The sequence below is a fragment of the Arvicola amphibius genome, chromosome 1 (genome assembly GCF_903992535.2).
Source record: "Arvicola amphibius chromosome 1, mArvAmp1.2, whole genome shotgun sequence".
Classification (NCBI taxonomy): Eukaryota; Metazoa; Chordata; class Mammalia; order Rodentia; family Cricetidae; genus Arvicola; species Arvicola amphibius.
Window position 1 is genome coordinate 73,324,548 of NC_052047.1, and position 21,372 is coordinate 73,345,919.

The window sequence follows — 21,372 nt, forward strand, 5'->3', positions numbered from 1 at the left end:
CTTCACTTCAATTTCATTGATTTAATGTCTGTTTTAGTGACGATACCATGCTGTTTTGTTATTATATTTCTGTAGCACAGCTTGAGATCAGGGATACTGATACCTTCAGCAGGTTCTTTCATGAATAGTATCACTTTTAGCTATTCTGGCTTTCTCTGCATTTCCTTATGTTCTAGATAGTTTTATGACAACTTGACACAAGGTAGAATTATTTGAAATCAGGGAACCTCAGCTAAAAAATGCCTCCATAAAACTGGATGTAGGGCATTTTAAAATTAATGATTGATGAGAGAGGACCCAGACCATTGTGGTGGTGCCATCCCTGGGCTGGTGATCCTGAATTAAAGCAGTTTGAGCAAGCCTTGAGGAGCAAGCCTATAAGCAGTACCTCTCTATGGCTTCTGCATCAGCTTCTGACTCCAGGTTCCTGCCCAATTTGAGTTCCTGTCCTGACTTCCTGCAATGATAGACTGCAACATGTAAGCCAAATAAACCCTTTCCTTCCCATCTTGGTTTTGGTCATGGTATTTCATCACAGCAATAGAAAACATAGCTCAGACATCATATGAAGCTGAAAATTGTTGTTTCAAAATATGTGAAGAATTATGTTGGAATTTTTTTAGGATTGCATTGAATCTGCAGTTTGATTGCTTTTGGTAGGATGGCCATTTTTACTATATTTATCCTACTGCTCCATGAGCACAGGAGATCTTTCCATCTTCTGATATCTTATTCAATGTCTTAAGGTTTTTATCATATGTCTTTCACTTGCTTGTATAGACTGACCCCATATATTTTATATTATTTGAGGGTATTGTGAGAGCTGTTCTTTCCCTAATTTTTTTCTCCTGTATGATCTTCATTTTTTTTTATAGGAGGGTACTGATTCTTGTGAATTAATTTTGTATATAGCTACTTTGCTGAAAGTGTTTACCAGCTGTAGATGTTTCCTGGTGGAATTTTTAGGGTCACCTATATATATTATCATCTCATCTGCAAATAAAGATACGTCGGCTGTTTCTTTTCCATTTTTTATCCCTTTGATTTTCTTCAGTTGTCTTACTGCTCTAGCTAAGACTTCAAGTACTTTATTGAAGAGGTATAAAGAGAGTCGACACACTAGTGTTATTCTTGATTTTGGTGGAAATGCTTTGAGTTTCTCTCCATTTAAGTTAAAGTTGGCTATGGGCTTGCTATAAACTGCCTTTATTATGTTTAGATATGTCTCTTATATCCCTAATCTCTCCAAGACTTTTATTATGAAGGGGTGTTGGAGTTTTTCAAAGACTTTTTAATGCATCTACTGATATGATGATATGGTTTTGTCATTTATATGGTGGATTGCATTTATCAGTTTGCGTATGTTGAACCATCTCTGCATCTCTGAAATGAAGCCTACTTGATCATATGGATGACAGTTTTAATGTGTTTTTGATGCACTTTGCAAGTATTTTATTGAGATTTTTTCATTTATATTCATAAGGGAAATAGATTTGTAATTTGCTTTCTTTGTTGGGTCTTTATGTGGTTTGGGTACCAGGGTAACTGTGGTCTCAAAACAAATTGGACAGTGTTCCTTCTGTTGGATTTTTGGTGGAATAATTTGAGGAGTATTGGCATTAACACTTCTTTGAAAGTCTAGTAAAATTCTTTGCTAAAATCATCTGACCCTGGGCTTTCTTTTGGTTGGTAGACTTAACTATTGCTTCTATTTCATTAGGGTTCTAGTCTTTTGAATTGCTTATCTGAATGTGAGTCTGGGTTGTAGCTGATTTGATTGGTCTGGACTGCTGGAACCATACCTTTCCCCTCTTTAAGTGAGGGGTGGAGCCATCTCTCCTGATTATATGGCCAGCTTTCCCATAAGGGGCATGTCTAGCTCTCCTAGGGTCAGCAAAGGGTAATGCTTGATCATCATAGTCCTTGGATTTCTGCATGCATGTTTCCTATGACCTCATGTGGTAATATGGGTCCCAGCTGCAGCACGACCATGGAACCAGCCATGGCCCTTAGCAGTAACTCAGGCCTGAATGTCACCATGACTCAGGTGACCATGCAGACCACTCAGATCAGTACGATACTGGTGGCAGTGTGACCTTATGACACCAACATGGTCTCAGGTGACTGACCAGACCCCAGCTATCCACAGGGCCTTAACTGTTAATAGGATTCACGATATCAACAAAGACCCTGTCTGTTATAGGGCCACAGACCCAGACATGCCCTCAGCTGCAGCTTAGACCTGGATTTCAGCATTGTTTTGGGTGACAGCAAAGGTCACCCAGATCAGTATGAGCCGTATGGCAACATGGTCCCAGGATACCAGCATGGTCTCAGGTAGCTGACCAGACTGTGGGCATCTGCACAGCCCTCTGTGGTAACTGGAGCCTTGGACATCAACTCAGACCATAGCCCCCAACAACAGGTATTTTTTAAAATAATGCCCTTATGATGATTTTCTAGATTTCCCTGGTGTCTGGGTGTCTGTTGTTAATGCACCTCTTTTCATCTCTAATTTTGTTACCTTTTCCCACCACCTTTCAGGTCATTTGGACAAGGGTTTGTCAATCCTATTTATTTTCTCAAACAGCCAATCTTTGTTTCATTAATTTTATTTTTTGTTGCTTTTATTTTATTGATTACTGCCCTGAAATTAAATATTTCATGCTCTTTACTCCTATTGGATGTGGTTTCTCTATTTGTCCTTTCATCCTGAGGAGATGTCTATCCTTTATGCTAAGGTGTGTTTCTTAGGTGTAGAGCAAGGATGGATCCTGTTTTTGCATTCATTCTGTTATCCGTGTCTTGTTTTGGGGAAGTTGAGTTCATTAATATTGAAAGTTATTAATGATCAGTGGTTTTTGATTCCTGGTATTGATATTCGGTCTTGTCTTTGTTGGGTATGTGTTCTTTGGTTGCAGCTGCCCCTTTTATATTCTGGGCAAGTGTGGTGGCTATGAGGTCTCTGGTATAGAGGGCTTCTATACCAGAGTTTGTGAGTGTCACATAAGAGTGTATATAGGCTGGAGGGTAAAGGCTGTGAGGGGCTACAGCATAGAGTTTGGGGACTGGGATCTACATCAAGATTGGAGTCCGCAGGAGATGATTTTAGGTGAAAAGAGGTGCTCCTGCAGGCAGGCTATTATAGGAAGAAAATACGTTTGGATAGTTTAGATGGTCTGGAGAGATGGGTGGGGAGCAGCCTCATGTGACCTCTGTGGGGTTCTGGTGGGAAGTGTTCTTGTGGGCTGGTGACTGACATAGGGAACTCAGGCAGGTTAAATGGAAAGACTGAGTCTCAGCTGGGAAAGAGCTAAGCTGAGGCTGCACCAAAATGCCCTTCCTATTTCTAATGCTACATTAGATTTCCACTTAGAATTCTTCTTATATTTTAAATATCTCTATTCATATTAACTTTTCTTTTTCTCAGTATTTGTATTTGTGCTTTACCTATATGTGTTTCTATGCTTTTGGAAATTTCACAATCCTCTTTCCTTTTCCCTTTGACCTTTTCTTAAAATATGTGTTTATTTATTTACACCCCGTAAAAATCTAATCTATCAATTTATTGATTACATAGAGCATTGGATTCATCACTTTCAAAACACAGTTGTTGCTGTTTTTTTTTTTTAATTCCAACTACCTTCTTAAAGGAATAATGTACCCACGTGACTCATGTCTGTATATTATTTTTCCTCCAGATTGATCTCCCTTCTCTAGCCATCTTAACAATCACTACAATAACTCAATTGCTCTGGAGATGTCGCATGCATTTGTTCAACCACCTGAAGTGATTTTCTCCTTCCTCATTTTGTCTGTGCTTTTGTCTACATCATAGGTCCTAAACAGATATTGATTTATTAACTCCTGAGCATTTCTTTTTGCTTCTTTCATAGAGGCACACATGTTTTTAGCGAGGTCAGTCTTCTTAGGGGAAAGCACAGACAAGGGTTAAAATACATAAAATGCACATGAGATTTAATGAAACACAATATAGCACTATCTTTGGATTGGTTTGAGAAAGCTGTTTTAAATTACAAAGTGATTAAGTGCCTTTAAAAGAATTTTCTTTTGTTTGGTGTAGTCTGTCAATGCCTCTTTACAAGAGCATTGACTACCAACTACTGTGGCTATCGACCCCCTAGTCAGGTAGCTCCTCTGCGTGCTTTCTCTTTGTTTACCTGAATTTTGCCTGATGACTTTCTTGGAGTTGAAAAACCCTGCTAAGTAGTTCTCATGCCTCTGTGTAGCTAGAAAGCAGGTTTTGCTTTTAAAAAAAAATACAACACATTTTTAAAAAATAAATTTTGGTCTCTATCTCTAAGTCACGATGTTGACATTTGAAATTGCATGGTTCCTTAGCTTCATTAATAAATGGTTAACTCAGTAAAGGCACTCAATTCCAAGCCTGACATCTGGCGTGTTTCCCAGGACTCACACGGTGGAAAGATCTGACTCCAACAACTGTCTGCTGACCTCCACACACATTCTAGGCCACATGCACACATGTATGTGCACAAACACACTGCAGTGAATAATTAAAATGAATGTAAACAAAAGAAGCATTTCCTACTGTTGCTTGAACATAGGGAAGATGCTGCCAAAGGACAGATTTACTTTGTGTGGGGTTGAGAACCAAAGACCAAGGATGGCAGGAGAGCTTGGCTGTATAGACGAGGCTCATTTCCACTAACTCTGAAGCCGGGTCACAATTTCTTGTGTAAGGCAAACGTGGTGAATGTTACTCATGTGGTTTTTGTTGTTGTTGTGTGGTTTTAGTTTTGCTTTCTTGAGGCAGGGACTCATATGATACCCCAGCATGGCTAGGACCTTATGATGTAGCCCACGGTGGACTTTTTGTTCATTTGTATATAATAATATTGTAGGAAGGTAAGACGGGTGATAGTTTCCAGCCTTTCAAATCCCAGAAAATGAGTCCATTTTGTCCCTCTGCCTCTGTGGGTTTGGACTCCTGTGGGGCATGATTCAGTCAACCCCACATGAATCAGCAGCATCCAGAGGCAGAGCCTGAGCATGGGATGAAAATCAAGTAGGGTTTGATCTGTTTTTAAATTTTCTTTCTTTTTGGAGGTCAGTTTCTAAGAATAAATAACTCCTGTCTAGTTTAGCCACTGCAAAGAGACATAACCCTCTATGTGGAGGAACCAAGATTCAACCCGGAAGGCTGGTGATGTTGTGAGGAAGAGTGCCGGCTCTGTTAGTGTGGGAATCCAGGTCTGAATACCCAGCACCCATGTAAACAACCAGTCATGGCTGCAAGTACCTCTTGACTCCAGCTTTGGGTACAGAGATGGGCAGGTCCCCAGAGTTTCCTGGCCAGCCAGTTTAGACTAATTACAAGTCTCTGGTTTAATAAGGACATGGTTTCAAGACTATACCATAGTGAGTGGCTGATGGATAAGCATAAAGTCCTGTTTTGGGCTCTGCTTGGGCATGCTTGGGCACGCTCATCACACGCTCATGAGCGTGCACCCCAGCCCCATAACACACACATGCTGTTTATAAGGACAATAGCAATGCTAAAGATGTAATCAGGACCGTGAGCTGCAGTCTGTTGGATGCTTCATCGGTCATCCCAGCAGGAATTCCTATCTTCTCAACATTGAGGACCTCAGGACTTCAGAACACCACAGCACACCTCCTCCCTCCCTTCTTCCTTCTCTCCCCCCTCCCTTCCCCTTCCTTTCACTCATTTTATTTCATCAAAACACAGCATATTTACTATTTTGAGGTTGTTCAGTTTTGTACTTAAGTCTTCTTGATTTCAAACACTCCCAAAGTCAAGCACTCCTGACTGCTGGCTGTGTTTCAAACAGTGTGGTTTCAGTCTATCATATTGGAGCCCTGGGGCCCATGTTTGACCTTTTCTGTTTATAAAGAGCCATTTCGGGGTGCCATAAGTCCTGAGTCTGACCTAGAGTTAGAGGGTTTTGTGTGTGTGTGTGTGTGTGTGTGTGTGTGTGTGTGTGTGCCTTATGTAACTCATTACAACCCCCTGCCCTGAACGGACAAGCAGAGTAAGGCCTTAAATTGCCCACAATCAGGAGTTAACATTGGAGTGTACTGGATGATGGCATGTTCTCTTCTGTCCTCTGTCATTTACTGTCTCCAGGGTATCTAAGAATGTAACCAGTCCACATTCTTCTTTCAAAGATATTCTGATGATGTGATAGGATGAACATTGAGCACCCAAATCTTCACGTCTTAATGTCGGGACCCGGTAAATGTCCCCTCTGTGGATGAGAAGGTGCACCTGTATTTTCTAAGAAGACAGAGGGTGCTAGAGGGTTACAGAATGCTCCGCCGGGAAACAGTGACTCCGTGATATAGCAGCGGCCAGAAAAAGGAACAAGCAGGACACACCAGGAAGTATGTGCTTCCTGGATTGGGGTTCTGTGTTAGCTGTGATGTGACAGTCATCCCAGGCAGCGGTGCTCCTGTGCGGTGGGTGACAGAGAGCTGTCATGTGCATCTTACTGTGTGGTACAGTAGAGGCCGGCTTTGCCCAGAGCCTTGCATTTCGGGAAAATTCCTAGTAACTCTGGTGTCTTATTATCTGCGCTCTTTACACAGTGTCGTCTTTTGTTTGTAAAAGACAAAAAGAAAGACAAAATTATATCATTTAGGATAAACTAAAAAACAAAACACAAGCCGGGCTGTGTTTTAGTTGAAGCTTGGCAATTCCATTTTCTGCCAAGGTGATCTCTTAGCCCGACTCTATTGTCATGAGAGGCTGGATCAGTCTCATCAGTTTCTCCAGCACCTAAGCCGAAGGCAGGGTGTGCTGACCATGTTTGCGGTATAGTCCATCACACTGACAGTTTGAGAGTGGATTGCGCCTGGGGTCGGACACTATTTGCCAGTACCCTTTAAACGGATTGTGCAGTGGCTGAACCACTGCCCTCCAGCCCAAGGGATTGATAACACTATCAGGGCTCAGATGACACTGCACCATCATAACCGGCTCACACCCTGAAGCCTCTCTTAATTAAGGAGACGTAAGTTCCCAAATGAAGAATCTACACACACACACACACACACACACACACACACACACACACGAATAGAAAAACCCCTGAGCATTGCATTTAAAGCTATATTGCTTTTTGCTCATTTTCTTTCTTGCTAGTTAGTGTCTGAGATTTAACCTCACCATTGTATATTCCACATGCATTCATTTTGTTTGCATAAAAGTCAGAGTAGTGTGAGGAGTTGAGAAGATTTGGTTAATTGAGATGCCTGGTGTGATCCCAGTGAGATACGAACTATTAGATGAGGTTGGAGATGAGCATCTAACGTTTTTGTGTAAGGATAGAGCAGTGTGGGCATTATTCAGCCCATTTGAGCCCTCTGGTCTACTTTCATCTTCAAGTGCTAGAAAAAAACATCAAAAGAAGGAGACACGGTACATGCATATGATGCCACTCCAAGCAGAGGACTTCTTAGACTAGAACATAAACATGGGATAATAGATGCTCAGCTCTCTCACGGGATATCCTATTCGGGGGCTCATCCCTTCTTTATATCCTTTTTATAGGGTGTTTGTAACATAAGGCTTTTCATAACCTTACCTATAACGAGAATTTTTTTTTACAGTAGTTTGTGTTTTTTCATAAAGGGACAGATGAAGCAAAATTGATTATCTTTTGTAGAAAATAGATGTCAAATGATAAGGAAGACTTTGAACTTGAAAATGGAGACTTATAGTTCCTGAACCTAGTGGCATGTTGGAAACCTTTTCATATATTTTGTTTCATTAAAGCCTGACCTTTTCTATCCCGTTCTGGATGTTTGGGTTCCTTGAGACTGCGCCAAAAAGGGAGGCTTGCAACAGCAGACTGACTGCTTCCATTTAGCACGGGCCTTACAGAGCCAACTACAAAGGCATGTCCACACCAGGAGCCCAGACCTTTGCCTACAGCATTCAGTTTCAAGTTGTTTTTGGAAAATGTGACCCTTCTGTTCTGTCCCTTGGGCTCCTTTAACATTTTAGTCCCTGAAATCCCTGGTCAGTGTGCCTGCAGCTAAGGAGAGCTAACACTAGATGGCAGTCGTCACATCCATGTAATCTTGGCTTTGCTCTATGCCTCTCACAGGCCAAGAGCTTAAGAAACACTCCGCACTCTGCACACTGACAAGGGCAGTGTGCTGATTGTTCTGATGCCATGTCTCACTGCCCTTTGAGATTCCTGTCCCATGTCCTTATTCTGCTTCTTTCCCCAATATGTAGGTACGGCATGCTTGCATGCATGCATGGCATTTGCCGACTTAGACACATACATATCCATCCGCATAGGCTTTTTATAGGGGTAGGGCAAGATGGGAAGTTTGAAAAGGAGGCGTGAAGATGGCAACATGCACCTATTGTAGTAAAATATGCTTTATGATATAGTGACATGTGACCATCAAGCAACATTTTCTTTTAGAATAAAAGTCCAACACAATGTCTCCTTCAATGAGTAATTCTCAGTTCACACTCTTGTCTCTATTTTCTTTCTGTGTGGATTTGCTGGGCGAGTAATTACTATGCTAATCCTCCCAACCTTCATCTACACTGGATAGCAGTACTGATCTTATTGGATTGATTTGAGGATTACATGATGAAGCAGATCATGTGGGGGTGTCCTCTGGCAAGTCCAGACGAGACATGGTGAGCTTGTTACATGCCAAGCATGGCTCCCGTCAGTCTCTCTCAAAATGTATTACCGCTTCCAGTAGTCCTGTAACATGTGCCTTGTTATTACTGTTTAGCCCACTAAGAAGCCAAGTCACAGGGATGAAGTAATATGCCCAGGGCTTCCTGATTGGCATGTATGCCCTGTGTCATTCTCTTGTCAGCGCTGTGTTTATTTGTAGCAGGGTGAGTGCTGCAGCTTTTCTGGAGATCTTGCCGAGAATTGGCAAAGGCGTTACCTTTCCAATGAGGGAGCTACCTGAGATCCGATGAAACCTCCTGACCTTGACCAGTGTTGAGGATGCAGCTTTTACTCAGTAGGATTCTGTCCCAACTAATTAACCACATGAAGAGAGAGTATATGTGTCTCCCTGTGGGCTCACTCGCTCACTGCTTCTGTCTCTGGGGCCCTCTCCATGTGTCGTCTGTCTCCTGTGGAAGGGGTCAGGCCAGGAACGCTTCAACAAATTCACGACTCTTTGCTTATTTAAAGGAACCAGACTTAGAATGCTGATTACAGAAGTTCAGGAAGGGAGTGGACAGGCTGAGTGTGAACTAGATGCTGGACAGGCAGCGAGAGTAAGACTGTAGAAGTGAGGCCAGGCCATGGCCCTGGATCTTCGTGGATGTGTCTGTGACAGATGTGTGCAGAGATGGGGTGGGGTAGAAGTGTGTGTACCGACATCTCCAAGGCTATAGTGCCAGTGCACCATGCCTCTGACCAGTGAATCTCGGCTACAGACATAATGATAGCATAGATACTGTATGCCTCTATATAGCATTTACTCCAAATCGTTCTAGTATTAATACAAACTTGGGAGTCAGAAATTGAGATAAAACCTGATAAGTCCAAGCAGCAGTGGAGAAATGATTGACTGACGCTATTCTCCATGTTTTTCTGATCTAAAAGCTCCAGAGATTGCCTCTGCCCTTCCTTCTCTCTTCTTGTCCCTCTCTGACTTTCTCAGTCCTCCAAAATCTCGATGGCTAATCTCTACACACACACACACACACACACACACACACACACACACACACACACACCCATCCTTGATTCCAGGTCACTTTTTTTTTGCACAGTGGAGTGACGGTGTGAACAATACTCTAGGGTTTGCACAAAGCCTCTGCAGCCAGTGTCTACCAAACATGAGCTGAAGTGATACACTCTGGTTTCACAGATGAGGCATCCTTGTAGCCTGGGCAGTGAGCCCTGTCCCCGTGGTCACAGAGTTGACCCAGCACTGCCATCATTGGAGCCTGTGCCCTCTCCCATAGACCTGCACTCCTGCATGGCTGAGTATCTTTTTTGTGTGTGGCTAAAGCATCCCTCTCGGTATATGTTGGAGACCCATAGTTCAGCTCTTCTTAAATGTCCCCCAGGTCTTCAGATGCAGTCAGAGGCTTCATTGTCCCTAGCCCATACAGTCCCATTGTCTTGACTCATGCACATGCCCCTTCATCATATTTTTGTTGAATTGAGACTCATCTCAGGGTTTAAACACAAGCTTCGACTTGGTCCAGTTCTAACTAAATAGTACACCAATAAGCCAAAACTTGGTTTAAACACAAGCTTCGACTTGGTCCAGTTCTAACTAAATAGTGCACCAATAAGCCAAAACTTAACTTCCTTAGTGACACGGCATATCCTAACCCCTGGGGGAGCATACACATTCAGTGGGTGGTTCTTTTTTTTTTTTTTTTTTTTTTGGTTTTTTTCGAGACAGGGTTTCCTTGTAGTTTCTAGAGCCTGTCCTGGAACTAGCTCTTGTAGACCAGGCTGGCCTCGAACTCAGAGATCCGCCTGCCTCTGCCTCCCGAGTGCTGGGATTAAAGGCGCGCGCCACCACCGCCCGGCCAGTGGGTGGTTCTTATAGATGTGTTTGCAAGCACCCTAAATAAACCCCCATATTTAAATGTGTGGATCATAAGTTTCAGGTTTCTAAGATGCTGGCATACTGAGTCACAAAATCAAGTTGACTTGAGCACAGCTGCCGTTTCCTGCCCTTCCCCCATCCAGCTGTGTGGTGGATTTGACCAGCCCTGCTCACCTGTGTAACTGCTGTGGGTTCGCAGTCTCATTTCAGTTAGATTTGTTTCCTGTGGTAAGCCTATCAATTAGAGAGTCCCATGCTGTCTTAGAGTTACACTAATTAGGGGAATGATCAATGAAACAGGATGTGTTTGATGTGTGTGTTATGACCTAATGGGTGACTGAAGCAAAATAAATGGAAATATGTGTAATTTTTGAAGAAATGTAAAATATGTGCATCTCCTCTCTTAATTTTCAAAAGGTGTTTTTGATGCTTTTGCAAGATACCAACAAAAAGTCTCACATCATTCCAGAAACCAAGTTAGACCCTCAGAATGAGATACCTGCTGGACCCTCTTCTCAACACGGTAAGTAGCATTGCCTTTTGTATTTTTGTTCCAGGCCAAGGCTATCAAACCAACCTCATTTAACATCTGTTTTAAAAAGGCAAACTAGCAAGAGTCTGGGGAGGGGCAGAAGTGGGTGGTCAGAGGGTCTGAGAAGATTTACATCAGAGTTGGAGAGCTTAGATTTATATACTGGCATGTGAAGGGACAAGATTATCTTTCCTGAATGACTGGCTTATCACAAATGTCTCAGGATATACAATTAGCATAATGAACCTGGTTCATCTTGGTTTGCTTTCATTATACACAGGCCAATGCTTCTTAAGTCTATGGCATGTTTATGTATTTGCTACTAATAATGGGTTTACTAAAAATGAGCCTTGTGTTCATAAGCCTGTGTCCCAATGTTTACATGAAGACTCCTTGGGCAGGTTTCAGCAGTTGGACAGAATCAAGGCTTGGTTTCCACTGGAGAGATTGTGGTTCTGATCCAGGCCACTTCCTGTCACATGTTAGCAGCAATTCACCAATATACATAGTGCCTGTCTCTGGAGAGATGAAGGGTAGCACCTCTTCTTCAGAAACTTCAGACTTTAGGGACAGATGCCCTCTACCATGGATAAATTGCTAGAATTAAATGTTATGTGATGTTTACCAGTGCGTTCTCCGCAGCATCGTGTGAATGTTGCAAATACCTCTTTTCCTCTCCTCCTCTTGCTATTACCAGGTTAAAAGACACATACACTGTTTGTTAAAATTGATGTTTACTTGGCTTCTAACTATGGTCTTAATTTACATTTTCCTAATAGTTATGTCAAACATCTCCATTGTTTTTTACTTTTTTTCCTCATTTTTTTAATTAAAGATTTCCATCTCCTTCCCTCCTCCTCTCCCTTCCCTCCCCTCCCTTCCACCCATACCCCCACTCCACCCCTCTCCAAGACAAAGAGCCATCAGGGTTCCCTTCACTATGTTAAGTCCAAGGTCCTCCCAGCTCCCCCTATGTCCAGGAAGGTGAGCAACCAAACTGACAAGGCTCACAGTGAGCCCGTCCATGCTGTAGAGTTCATAATTCGTAAAAAATTCCTAGAGAAGGTGAACCCAAAGAAAAACATATAGTTATCCTCCTGGATACTGGAAGTAGACAAGATTGCCGGACAAAAAATGGGAACATGGGGGTGGGGTGGAATGGGGGGAGGGGGGGATGGGGAGAGAAAAGTGTTAAGTCGAGGATGGGAAGAGCTTGGGGGAATAGGATGGTTGGGATATAGGAAGGGCGGATATGGGAACAAGGAATTATACATCTCCATTGTTTTTAACGTATTATTGAGATATGGTTTTTATTACCCACATTGTACCCATTTTAAATACACTATTTTTTTTATTCAAGTGCGTCCATGACTATACTCTATCTTGGATTGTATTGATTATTAATACTTCAAACAGAAAATTATGTCACTTATCCATCACTCTGTAGGCTTCCCATTCCTCTAGCCTTAAGAAACTTGATGCAGACAGCTTAGCTCTCTGGATTAGCCTGTGTGAACATTGTATGTGGATGGATGATATACCGAGTCCTTGTGATCATTTTCTAAATAAACATGTTTTCCTTCACTTGCCATTTAAAACCCCATTGCTTTGCACATGCCAAATTCTCCTGCCCACCCATCGGTTGATGAAAACTTACTTCGGTTGTTTCCTTTTTTTTTTTTGCATTAGAATATGTGCCTAAACCTAGTGTTTGGTGAGTATATACCTATCAGTAAGTAGATTCCTATCAATAGAATTGCTGGATCATGTGCTTGAGGAATTGAGAAAGACGGTTATCTGTCTATAACTCACATTTTTTGCCAAAGACTTGAAGTTTCCAATTTCCCCAGTCCTTACTAATACACTGACTGGTAATGCTGGGCTTTCCTTCATGTGCTTATTGGCTGTTTAATAAATCTTTGAAGAAATAACTGTTGCAATTAATTGCATTACTATTTGATTTATTCTTTGATAATTTCATGCAAGTATACAATGCATCTTGGTCATATCCACCCTGCATTCTTCCTCCCACTCTGCTATGTTCCCCAGCACATCCCGACCACATGTCCTCTATAAGTTAAGAAAAAAACCCACTGAATCAGATTTGTAGGGACCTTATGCTTATGGGTATGAGGTAATGCACTGAATATTGGCAACTTAATATTGGCCACATCCCCAAAGTACACTGACTCCCCTTCCTCCAGCAACCATTACTTGCCAAAATCTCTTTAACTAGATGTGAAACTGTAGGCCTCACTTCCCAGCCATTCTAGAATATTGATTGATTACTCTTATACTGGCAATGTCAGTACTGCACTAACGGACACATCTTCCTTGAGGTCAGTATTGTAGTGCGCAAGGCCCGGTGCTGGGTAAAATGTTACTACCTTTTTCTCCACCCATAACTGCACAGCACCTTCTTGTCCTGTAATAGTCAGAAAGGAGGATTTTTTTAGTTTATTCCCGCTTGATTTCACCATGCTCTGCAACCAAAGAGTTATCATCAGCAATAGGATTTTATCATCTAGGTATTCCGGACAACCAAGAACAGTAGCAACAGACCGTGCTCTTTTGCAGGGATTCTAGGGCCTTGCTTGAATAGTAACTTGAAGAGGGTATCCAGTTTCCATCATTAGATATCCCAGGTCTGTTGGGAATAGCATTTCCCATCCATGTAGTAATGCCATTCAAACTGCCCCATTTCTTTTTAAAATTATCCTTTTAAATTATCTTACAAATAGTGGGTTTCTATAGGTCTTTTTCATAATCATAGGGTTGTTTAATCTGCTACTCCCTTCTCAAATAATTTTCAAGTGGTTTCAAGCTATTATTGACTTGTAAGAATTTTTCATATTTTATGACTATAATTCATGTATACTCTGATGTATTGATTGGAGTCATCTATTTATGTCAGTCATGTGTCTTCCATAGTTTATGGACATTTGCCTTTAACTTCAATTCTTCTTGATATTACTGGTCTGAAAAGGGTTTTTTGGTCAATTACTGAAGGTGGGATATTGACATTTCTGTTACTATAGAGCTTTCTATATTCTCATTGTTTCTCTAAGTGAATGCTTTATATGTTTAAGGGATCTGATGTTTGGTTCTTATATGTGTATTTAACTGTTTCATCCACTATGATTAAATTCTTAGTACAAATATTTTAATCTGTCTATATGTTCCTGTAAGTCTAAACTGTGTGTTGTCTAGGCAGCACATAGCTGAAGCCTGTCTTTTAATCATGCTGTTATCCTGTGTCTTTAGGTATATGTGTCAGTCCATTCATATTTAATATAATTTCAATACAGGTGCTTATGTAGCATTTTGGTTCTTATTTTATGTATCTTAGGACTTTGTAGTCACCTTTTTGGTCATTAATGACTTATCTATATTTATTTTTGAACTAATATTTTTCCGTTTTAAATTTCCATTTATATGTATTTTATGCATTTTAATCTGTTTACCAATAGGATTATGTTTATCATAGAATTATAATGTATCTCAAACTAGTACTAAGATGATAAAGGGCTCTTGTAAACACTGTTATCAAGAAAATACACAATACAAATGCCTCCCCTATATATATTTCACTTGTGGTAGCACATCCTTTTATTAATGATAATTATATGTTCCTAACCTGGGGAATATTGGGGAAGATCTGTGTAAATGTATTGGAAATGAAATGTGTAATAAGAGCTAATGCCACATGATGTGTGAAAATTGTGTCTGAATTTAAAGGCGCAGTGTCCAGGAACCAGAAATGCTTCCATTATTAGTATTAATATGTTATTGAAACACAGTCTCATTTTTTAAATTACAAAGTTTTAGACAGAATATAATTTAAAACTGTATTTAAGTCTTTCATTGCTAATTAAGAAATGACTTCAAGACACATTAAATCAAATTTGGTTTGAGATCACCTACATTTGCCAGCTTTTATTGTAGCCAATAAAATCCTTACATAAAGCTCAGTAGGACTCAAATTAATATTCCTCAGTAGGTACAACTTTAGAAGAATGTTAAGTCGAGGTGCTAGAGAGACTGGCACTACAATCCCATAAATATACTGATTTAGTTCATCTCATCATCCCTGGTATGAGCTAGACTAGAGAGATTCAGTTCCTAGAATAATTGTTAGGCAAGGGCCTTCTCTTCTATGGATGCTTAGATGGATAACTCATTGTTGACCACTGCAGGCTCCACCTGTCTCTGTGAGCCCCTTCCTTCTGTACAAGCTGTATATCATCCAAGGGCCAGCTCCCAAGTAACTCACAGCTCAAAAAGATTGATGCCGGTGAAATAAAATATAAAACATATGCCCTTAAATCATAGGGACCCAGCAGCTCAATGGAAATGGGTTTTGAAGATGGATGTCTGGGTGTCTGGGACTTCACAGTGTTACTGGGTCTACACAGTGGGTAGAAGTCACTTCTCATTGGCAAAAGGATTTATCATTTTTTAAACCACATGAGCACATTAGGCTTGATTGTGGGGCCCTTCCAGGTACTTGTGCTTTCTCATTTGATCCTTATTTGCTAATTTGCAGGCAAACCTGAGTTGAGAGTGGTTATCTGACTTACACGAGACCTCTGTGCTTCTAACACCAAAATTTTCTTTCTAGTCATAGCACCTGCCATGGGGTCTTCGGATCATTTTGCTTTCTATGAAATGGCTTGTCCTAGGCCTACTAAACTAAGGTTTATTATGATATTACACACATAATACATATATCCAAATCACCATATAATGCATCCATTATTAATATATAATACATTATAGAAATGTATGTATGTTTGTATGTATATTCTAGTTGACTTTCAGGAAAAACAAACAGTGGCCTCATTTCAAAATAATGATCTGCTGTTGGTTAAGCTCAGGTTACTAGGCTGAACCATACATCATTAGGTCAGTATGCCTTGGAGGTGCCCATATTATGTCTTTGTAACAAGCTCTCACGAGGTGCTTTTGGTTCACACACCACACCTCCAGAGGTCTTCATGCTCTTTTTGAAACAACAAATTCCGGTTCCAGTCTATGTCATTTTCCAACAGTATGATGCTATTGTGAGCTCAGCTAAATTGCATCACAATTCATATGTCCATGTCCAGTCCTGGTCCTGGATGCAAGATGCTGAACACAATTGATTATAGTTACAATTAAATGAAGTCATACAGGCAGATGCTCACCCAGTGTAACTGGTACCATGCATGAGATGATGAAGCCAAAATATACAAAAGGATGCAAATGGAATTTAATAAAAACAGAGGGCAAAGACACTGGGACAAAATACTATCTACAAGACAAGGAGAGACGTCCCATAAAACATCAGCCCTGTGGGCATTGCCTTGTCTTTCCTGCCTCTAGAACAGACAGTGAATATCCATGTTTTGAGCTGTCCACTTTGCTTTCTGAACCCAAGCTGCCTAATGTACCTAGGCAAGCTCATCTCCTGCGTGTGTCTGCTGAGGTCTCTGTTATTCCCCATCATCATACTGTGAAGGCCTGCTCTACATTCCCTGGTGCCCCACGTCACCAGCTTCCTAGGGCAGCACCTGTTCATTCATGGCAATAGTGACCTCTCTCTCTCTCTCTCTCTCTCTCTCTCTTATGGGAGAATTGTCTTTGGACTCTAAGATCTTACACTTTAATTTCTCTCTGAACATCATTCCTCCTCAGCCTGCTTTCTTCATCAGGATTTTCTATCCAGCTCTGTCTTAGCCATTCCTAAATACTCACTTTCCCCTCTTGACAGCATTCCCACAGGCCGCTGGCTCAGCTTTGGCCACTTCTCTCCTGTACCACTGCCACTCAGAATGCTTCTCTGGTCCCCATTACATAGTGTTCCATCTACGCATCTCCAAGGTGCCTGCACCAGTGAATGTCCAAACTCACACTGTGTGCCCATACATTATTTTCTCTCTTCTTGTTTACGGTATGGGAGTATACCATCACCGTAGCCAGTGGGCAAACAAGAGTGTCTGAGCTCTTCATGAACCGACCATTCTTTCACTCCCCATGTCCAGTTTTCCCTGGATCCTGACTGGAGCGGTCTGTCAGCCACAGTCAGGCTTCCTTTAAATTGTTTGATCTCATCATTCTTGATTAAAACTGTTGGTAACTTTTATCTACTCGGGTTCAAAATCCGCCCATGCACTCCTAAGAAGATACACACCACACCCTAGAGTTCCTTCTCTCACACACAGATGTCCATTTCTTGGGCATGTCATGCTACCCCTTTGTGCTCAGTGTCTTCAGACCTGCTCCCCTCCTGGTCCTGCAGGCTCTGCTGCTGCCTGCTCCGAGCTGATCTTTGTGTGAGTTGTTTGTTCATTCTGTAAATCATCTCCTGCTCACTAGACTAGCCAGAAAACTTTTTAAGAAGATCTGTGGTCCTCTCTGACTCTCACAGCATGGTGACATACTGTATTTATGTCACTACTGCCCATTCAAAAACTGCAACTGTGAGACTGAAGAGCCTGGAACCTTCTCATTTGCTGTTGTGTTCCCAGTACTGTATGTGCTGTGGAATGCATTCTTTTTGATTAACTGGCCAGATGAATGAGATGGTGGGGCATGGAGGGAAGGACTTAGAACCAGATGTGTTATCTGAATAGGTGGGTGTAGGTGGCTGTGGCCACACAGCCTCATCTTGTTCACATTAGGATTTCAGAATGCATGGTGTCAACCCCATAGATGTGCCATCACTATGGCTACTGTCTTCTAAAATACAGTTTTAAATGAAGGTTGAAAAATCACCCGGGTGCTTATTAGAATAGAATATTCTTCCATGTAACTTTCACAGAATTTGATTCTGGGTACTTACCTTCCCTCCAGCTTACCACCACCACCACCACCACCACCACCACCACCTCCTCCTCCTCCTCCTCCTCCTCCTCCTCCTCCTCCTCCTCCTCCTCTTCTTCCTCCTCCTCCTATTTTTCCCCCTTTAGTTGTCCCCCAACTCTGTTCACTGTGCAGTCTAGGTTAAACTCCATCCTCCTGACTGAGTGCTAAGGTTAGAGATGTGTGTACTACCACATCTTGTGGCATTTGTTAACCATCATCCCTGTTACCTCTGATTTCAGTGGCCTGTGTTCCGTGTCATGAATGGCTCTCTAGTGCTCTTTAAGTCTAAAGTTGATGTGAAAGTTCACAAAGCTAATGCAAAGTGAAGCTGGGGCGAACGGCTATCTTTTCTATACAAGGCGTTCATTGCCGTGGCTTTTCTCTTTTCTTCCTTTTTTACTGTCATTTTCGTGGAGCCTCATCCCCTCATTGAGATCTGAGATCACATTTAAATTTTGAGCTCAATGGCTTGTCAGTAGCATTTTACATAAAATCCCTCTCTTTTTTTTTTTCTCCCAAGATGTAATCCTCTGTATTTCCTTCCTAATTGCTACCGCTTCTACGGATGGAAAGCAATTTTGGCAGTGATTAATTTGAAGGGTCTGCAACCTCTCTCCTTTGCTTTTGAAGACAATCCTGTTTGCACAGCCTGTCCCAGGCAAGTCTGCTGTAATCTACTGCCTCTTCAAAGAGCTGCTCCAAATTCTATGTGTGTCTCTCAAGCTTCACCATGGTGTTAAATCCACGGGGCTGTCTTTTCCTCTTTGTCCACGTTTCCTTGAACTTCAAAACTCTCAATCCCTGCACGCAAGGTGGGGTGGGGGCATTGCTGCTGCCAATTATACATGCCAAAGAAGGTTTGTTTTCTACGTTAGTTAAAACCAGCAGAGAGCTAACAGCAGGGTGCTCTGCAGTAAAGAGGCTGCCAAAATAAAATGGAATTGAAATAGACTTGGGCAGGATAATCGGTGGTGGCAGGTGCCAGGAAGCAACAACTTCTATCAGGGGCAGTGGGAAAGTAGGAAGAGTGTGAAGCTGTAATTCTTGTCACCATGCAGATCAGAGCTGCCATAAAAAGCTCCTGGGGCTGGTGATGAATAGTTCCAATCTTCATTTTCTGAGCTGGAATATCATCTTTGTGTGAAATATGTGACAAGGGTGTGCTTCGCTCATCTTAAGTGTAGCCATTGCCTCAAAGTAGTGGCGGGGCATTCTTGGATAATTCAGGATGAGAGTAGCCTGGGGCAACCTTTCCTGGCATCTTTCTCTCCACAGGAAGCTGTGATGAACCTGTCCAAAAGGGTTTTATCAATTCTTCTTCTCGAACTTTTACTTCCTCACTGGAACCACATGACCTGGCTTCTTGATCAGTACTTGGGAATGGAAGTATTTCAGATCTTAAAATATTTACATATAGATAAAGAGGAGTCACAGAAATGAGATCCCAAGTCTAAACATGAAATTAATTGATGTTTCAGTGCATATGTGTACAACCCAGCAGTAATTTATGTAATAATTTGAATATATTTGTGCGTGAATTTAAATTTCATAGTGTAGGGGTTTTCCCACATTTAGTACATACAAGTTGGGGTGTGAGAGAAATATAGGTCTTGGAGTTTTGTACCTTTTTCCATCTTCTCCATAGTTTCTTAAAAGTTACCTCTTCCCTAGTAAACAGAAGTGCCAAGGGATGTTGTCAGCATGTGTGTTTATCTCTTTAGACCATAGCACAAAAGCATGATGTTGCTTTGTTAAATACTTAGCTTTTTAAAAAATCACAGACAGGGAATTACCTTGAAATGGTGCACCAGTCGATGACTTGAAGGCATCTTCTATTGATATGCTCTTTATCCTTCTCCTTACTCAAGTCCCCAAGACTCTCCACGGTTCTCAGCTGAATTCAAAATGCCTGTCTTTAACACTTAGATGATATTTATGTAGGCCAGCCTTAACACATTGTGACACATTGGCCCTTGAATAACCTTGCGCCCTGCTACTTATAGCACATTGTTCACATGAAAGACTCAAACAGTCACAGTGTGATATGCTGTGAATGGACCCAGTAAGCAAGATTGCCAGTGCAGAGAAGGAATCAAGAGGATTGGAAGAGATACATAGGTGGGAGAATAATGAATCTAGGAGAAAGGGAAGCCTTGGCTCAGGAAGGTGATGGATAAGGATCCTGGATCCTCCTTTGATGAGTGTCCATTTGTTCACTCATTCTTCAGAGTTTGCTATCCTACTGGAGTAGAGAGTATGCTGAAAGCTGAGAATAAGATAAACCCAGTCTCCTCTTTTCAGTTACAAGGACCTCAGTGCCCATGCAGACAAAGATACTTGGCTATGATAGCAAAAGCAAGGGGATAAGCATAAAGCTCAGACTGAAGAGAGAATTTAGTAGCAGAGAGGATTTTTGTTGTTGTTGTTTTCCTTTCCAGTTACGTTTATTGACTCTCAGTGTGTCTCAGATACTTCCTCAAAAGGTCCTATTTGTATTAGCAGAATTTTTTTTTTTTTTTTTTTTTTTTTTTTTTTTTTTTTTTTTTTTACTTAAGGCACTGATCTGAGAAAGCTACAGCTGGAGGACAAGAAGCAGGATGCTTGTATTTATAGAATATACTGCTTTCTGTGCATGATCAAAATCGGGGCTTGAACACAGCCACATGGAAACCATGACTGGCATACTGCAAAAGGCATATAATACCATTTCCCTAACAACTAGTTCAAACCACACAGGGAGCCCAGGCTTGGGAACCACAAGTGGGGCCATTGTGGGGTGGAGGATCCATCTTTGATGCATTGCAGGGAAGTTGGGGCCTTCAGTGTTTCTGTGACCACCAGTTGTGGAACTGCATTTTTAGTCTTGTGAAGGATGAGTTGTTGTCTGTTCAAGCAGGTTTTATCAGAGGGAATTTAGAAGCTTTTAAATGAATTAAAAGTGTGGATTTCATAAGTGATGACTTTGCTGTATGGTGAAATCCTGATCCAACACTTCCCACACTTGGGCTATTAAGACAAGTGTAGTTTTCATTTTTATTTTATTTTTATTTTTTTATTAAAAATTTCCACCTCCTCCACTCCTTCCCATTTCTGTCCCCCTCCCCCCAATCCTCTCCCCTTCTCTCTCCAGTCCAAAGAGCAGTCAGGGTTCCTGTGGGAAGTCCAAGGTCCTCCCCCCTCCATCCAGGTCTAGGAAGGTGAGCATCCAAACAGATTAGGCTCCCACAAAGCCAGTACAAGCAGTAGGATCAAAACCCAGTGCCATTGTCCTTGGCTTCTCAGTCAGCCCTCATTGTCTGCCACATTCAGAGAGTCTGGTTTGATCACATGCTCCATCAGTCCCAGTTCAGCTGGCCTTGGTGAGCTCCCGTTAGATCAGCCCCACCATCTCAGTGGGTGGGTGCACCCCTCGTGGTCCTGACTTC

The 21,372-nt window shown here is 41.7% G+C and overlaps 1 protein-coding gene across 1 annotated transcript in view; it reads left to right on the forward strand.

Annotated features, from left to right (window-relative positions):
- Abca13 (ATP binding cassette subfamily A member 13) overlaps positions 1 to 21,372 on the forward strand; it is a 395,665-nt gene that overhangs the window by 208,025 nt on the left and 166,268 nt on the right. The window contains 1 exon segment of the mRNA XM_038325545.1: positions 10,987 to 11,092. Coding sequence (XP_038181473.1) covers positions 10,987 to 11,092 — 106 coding nt within the window.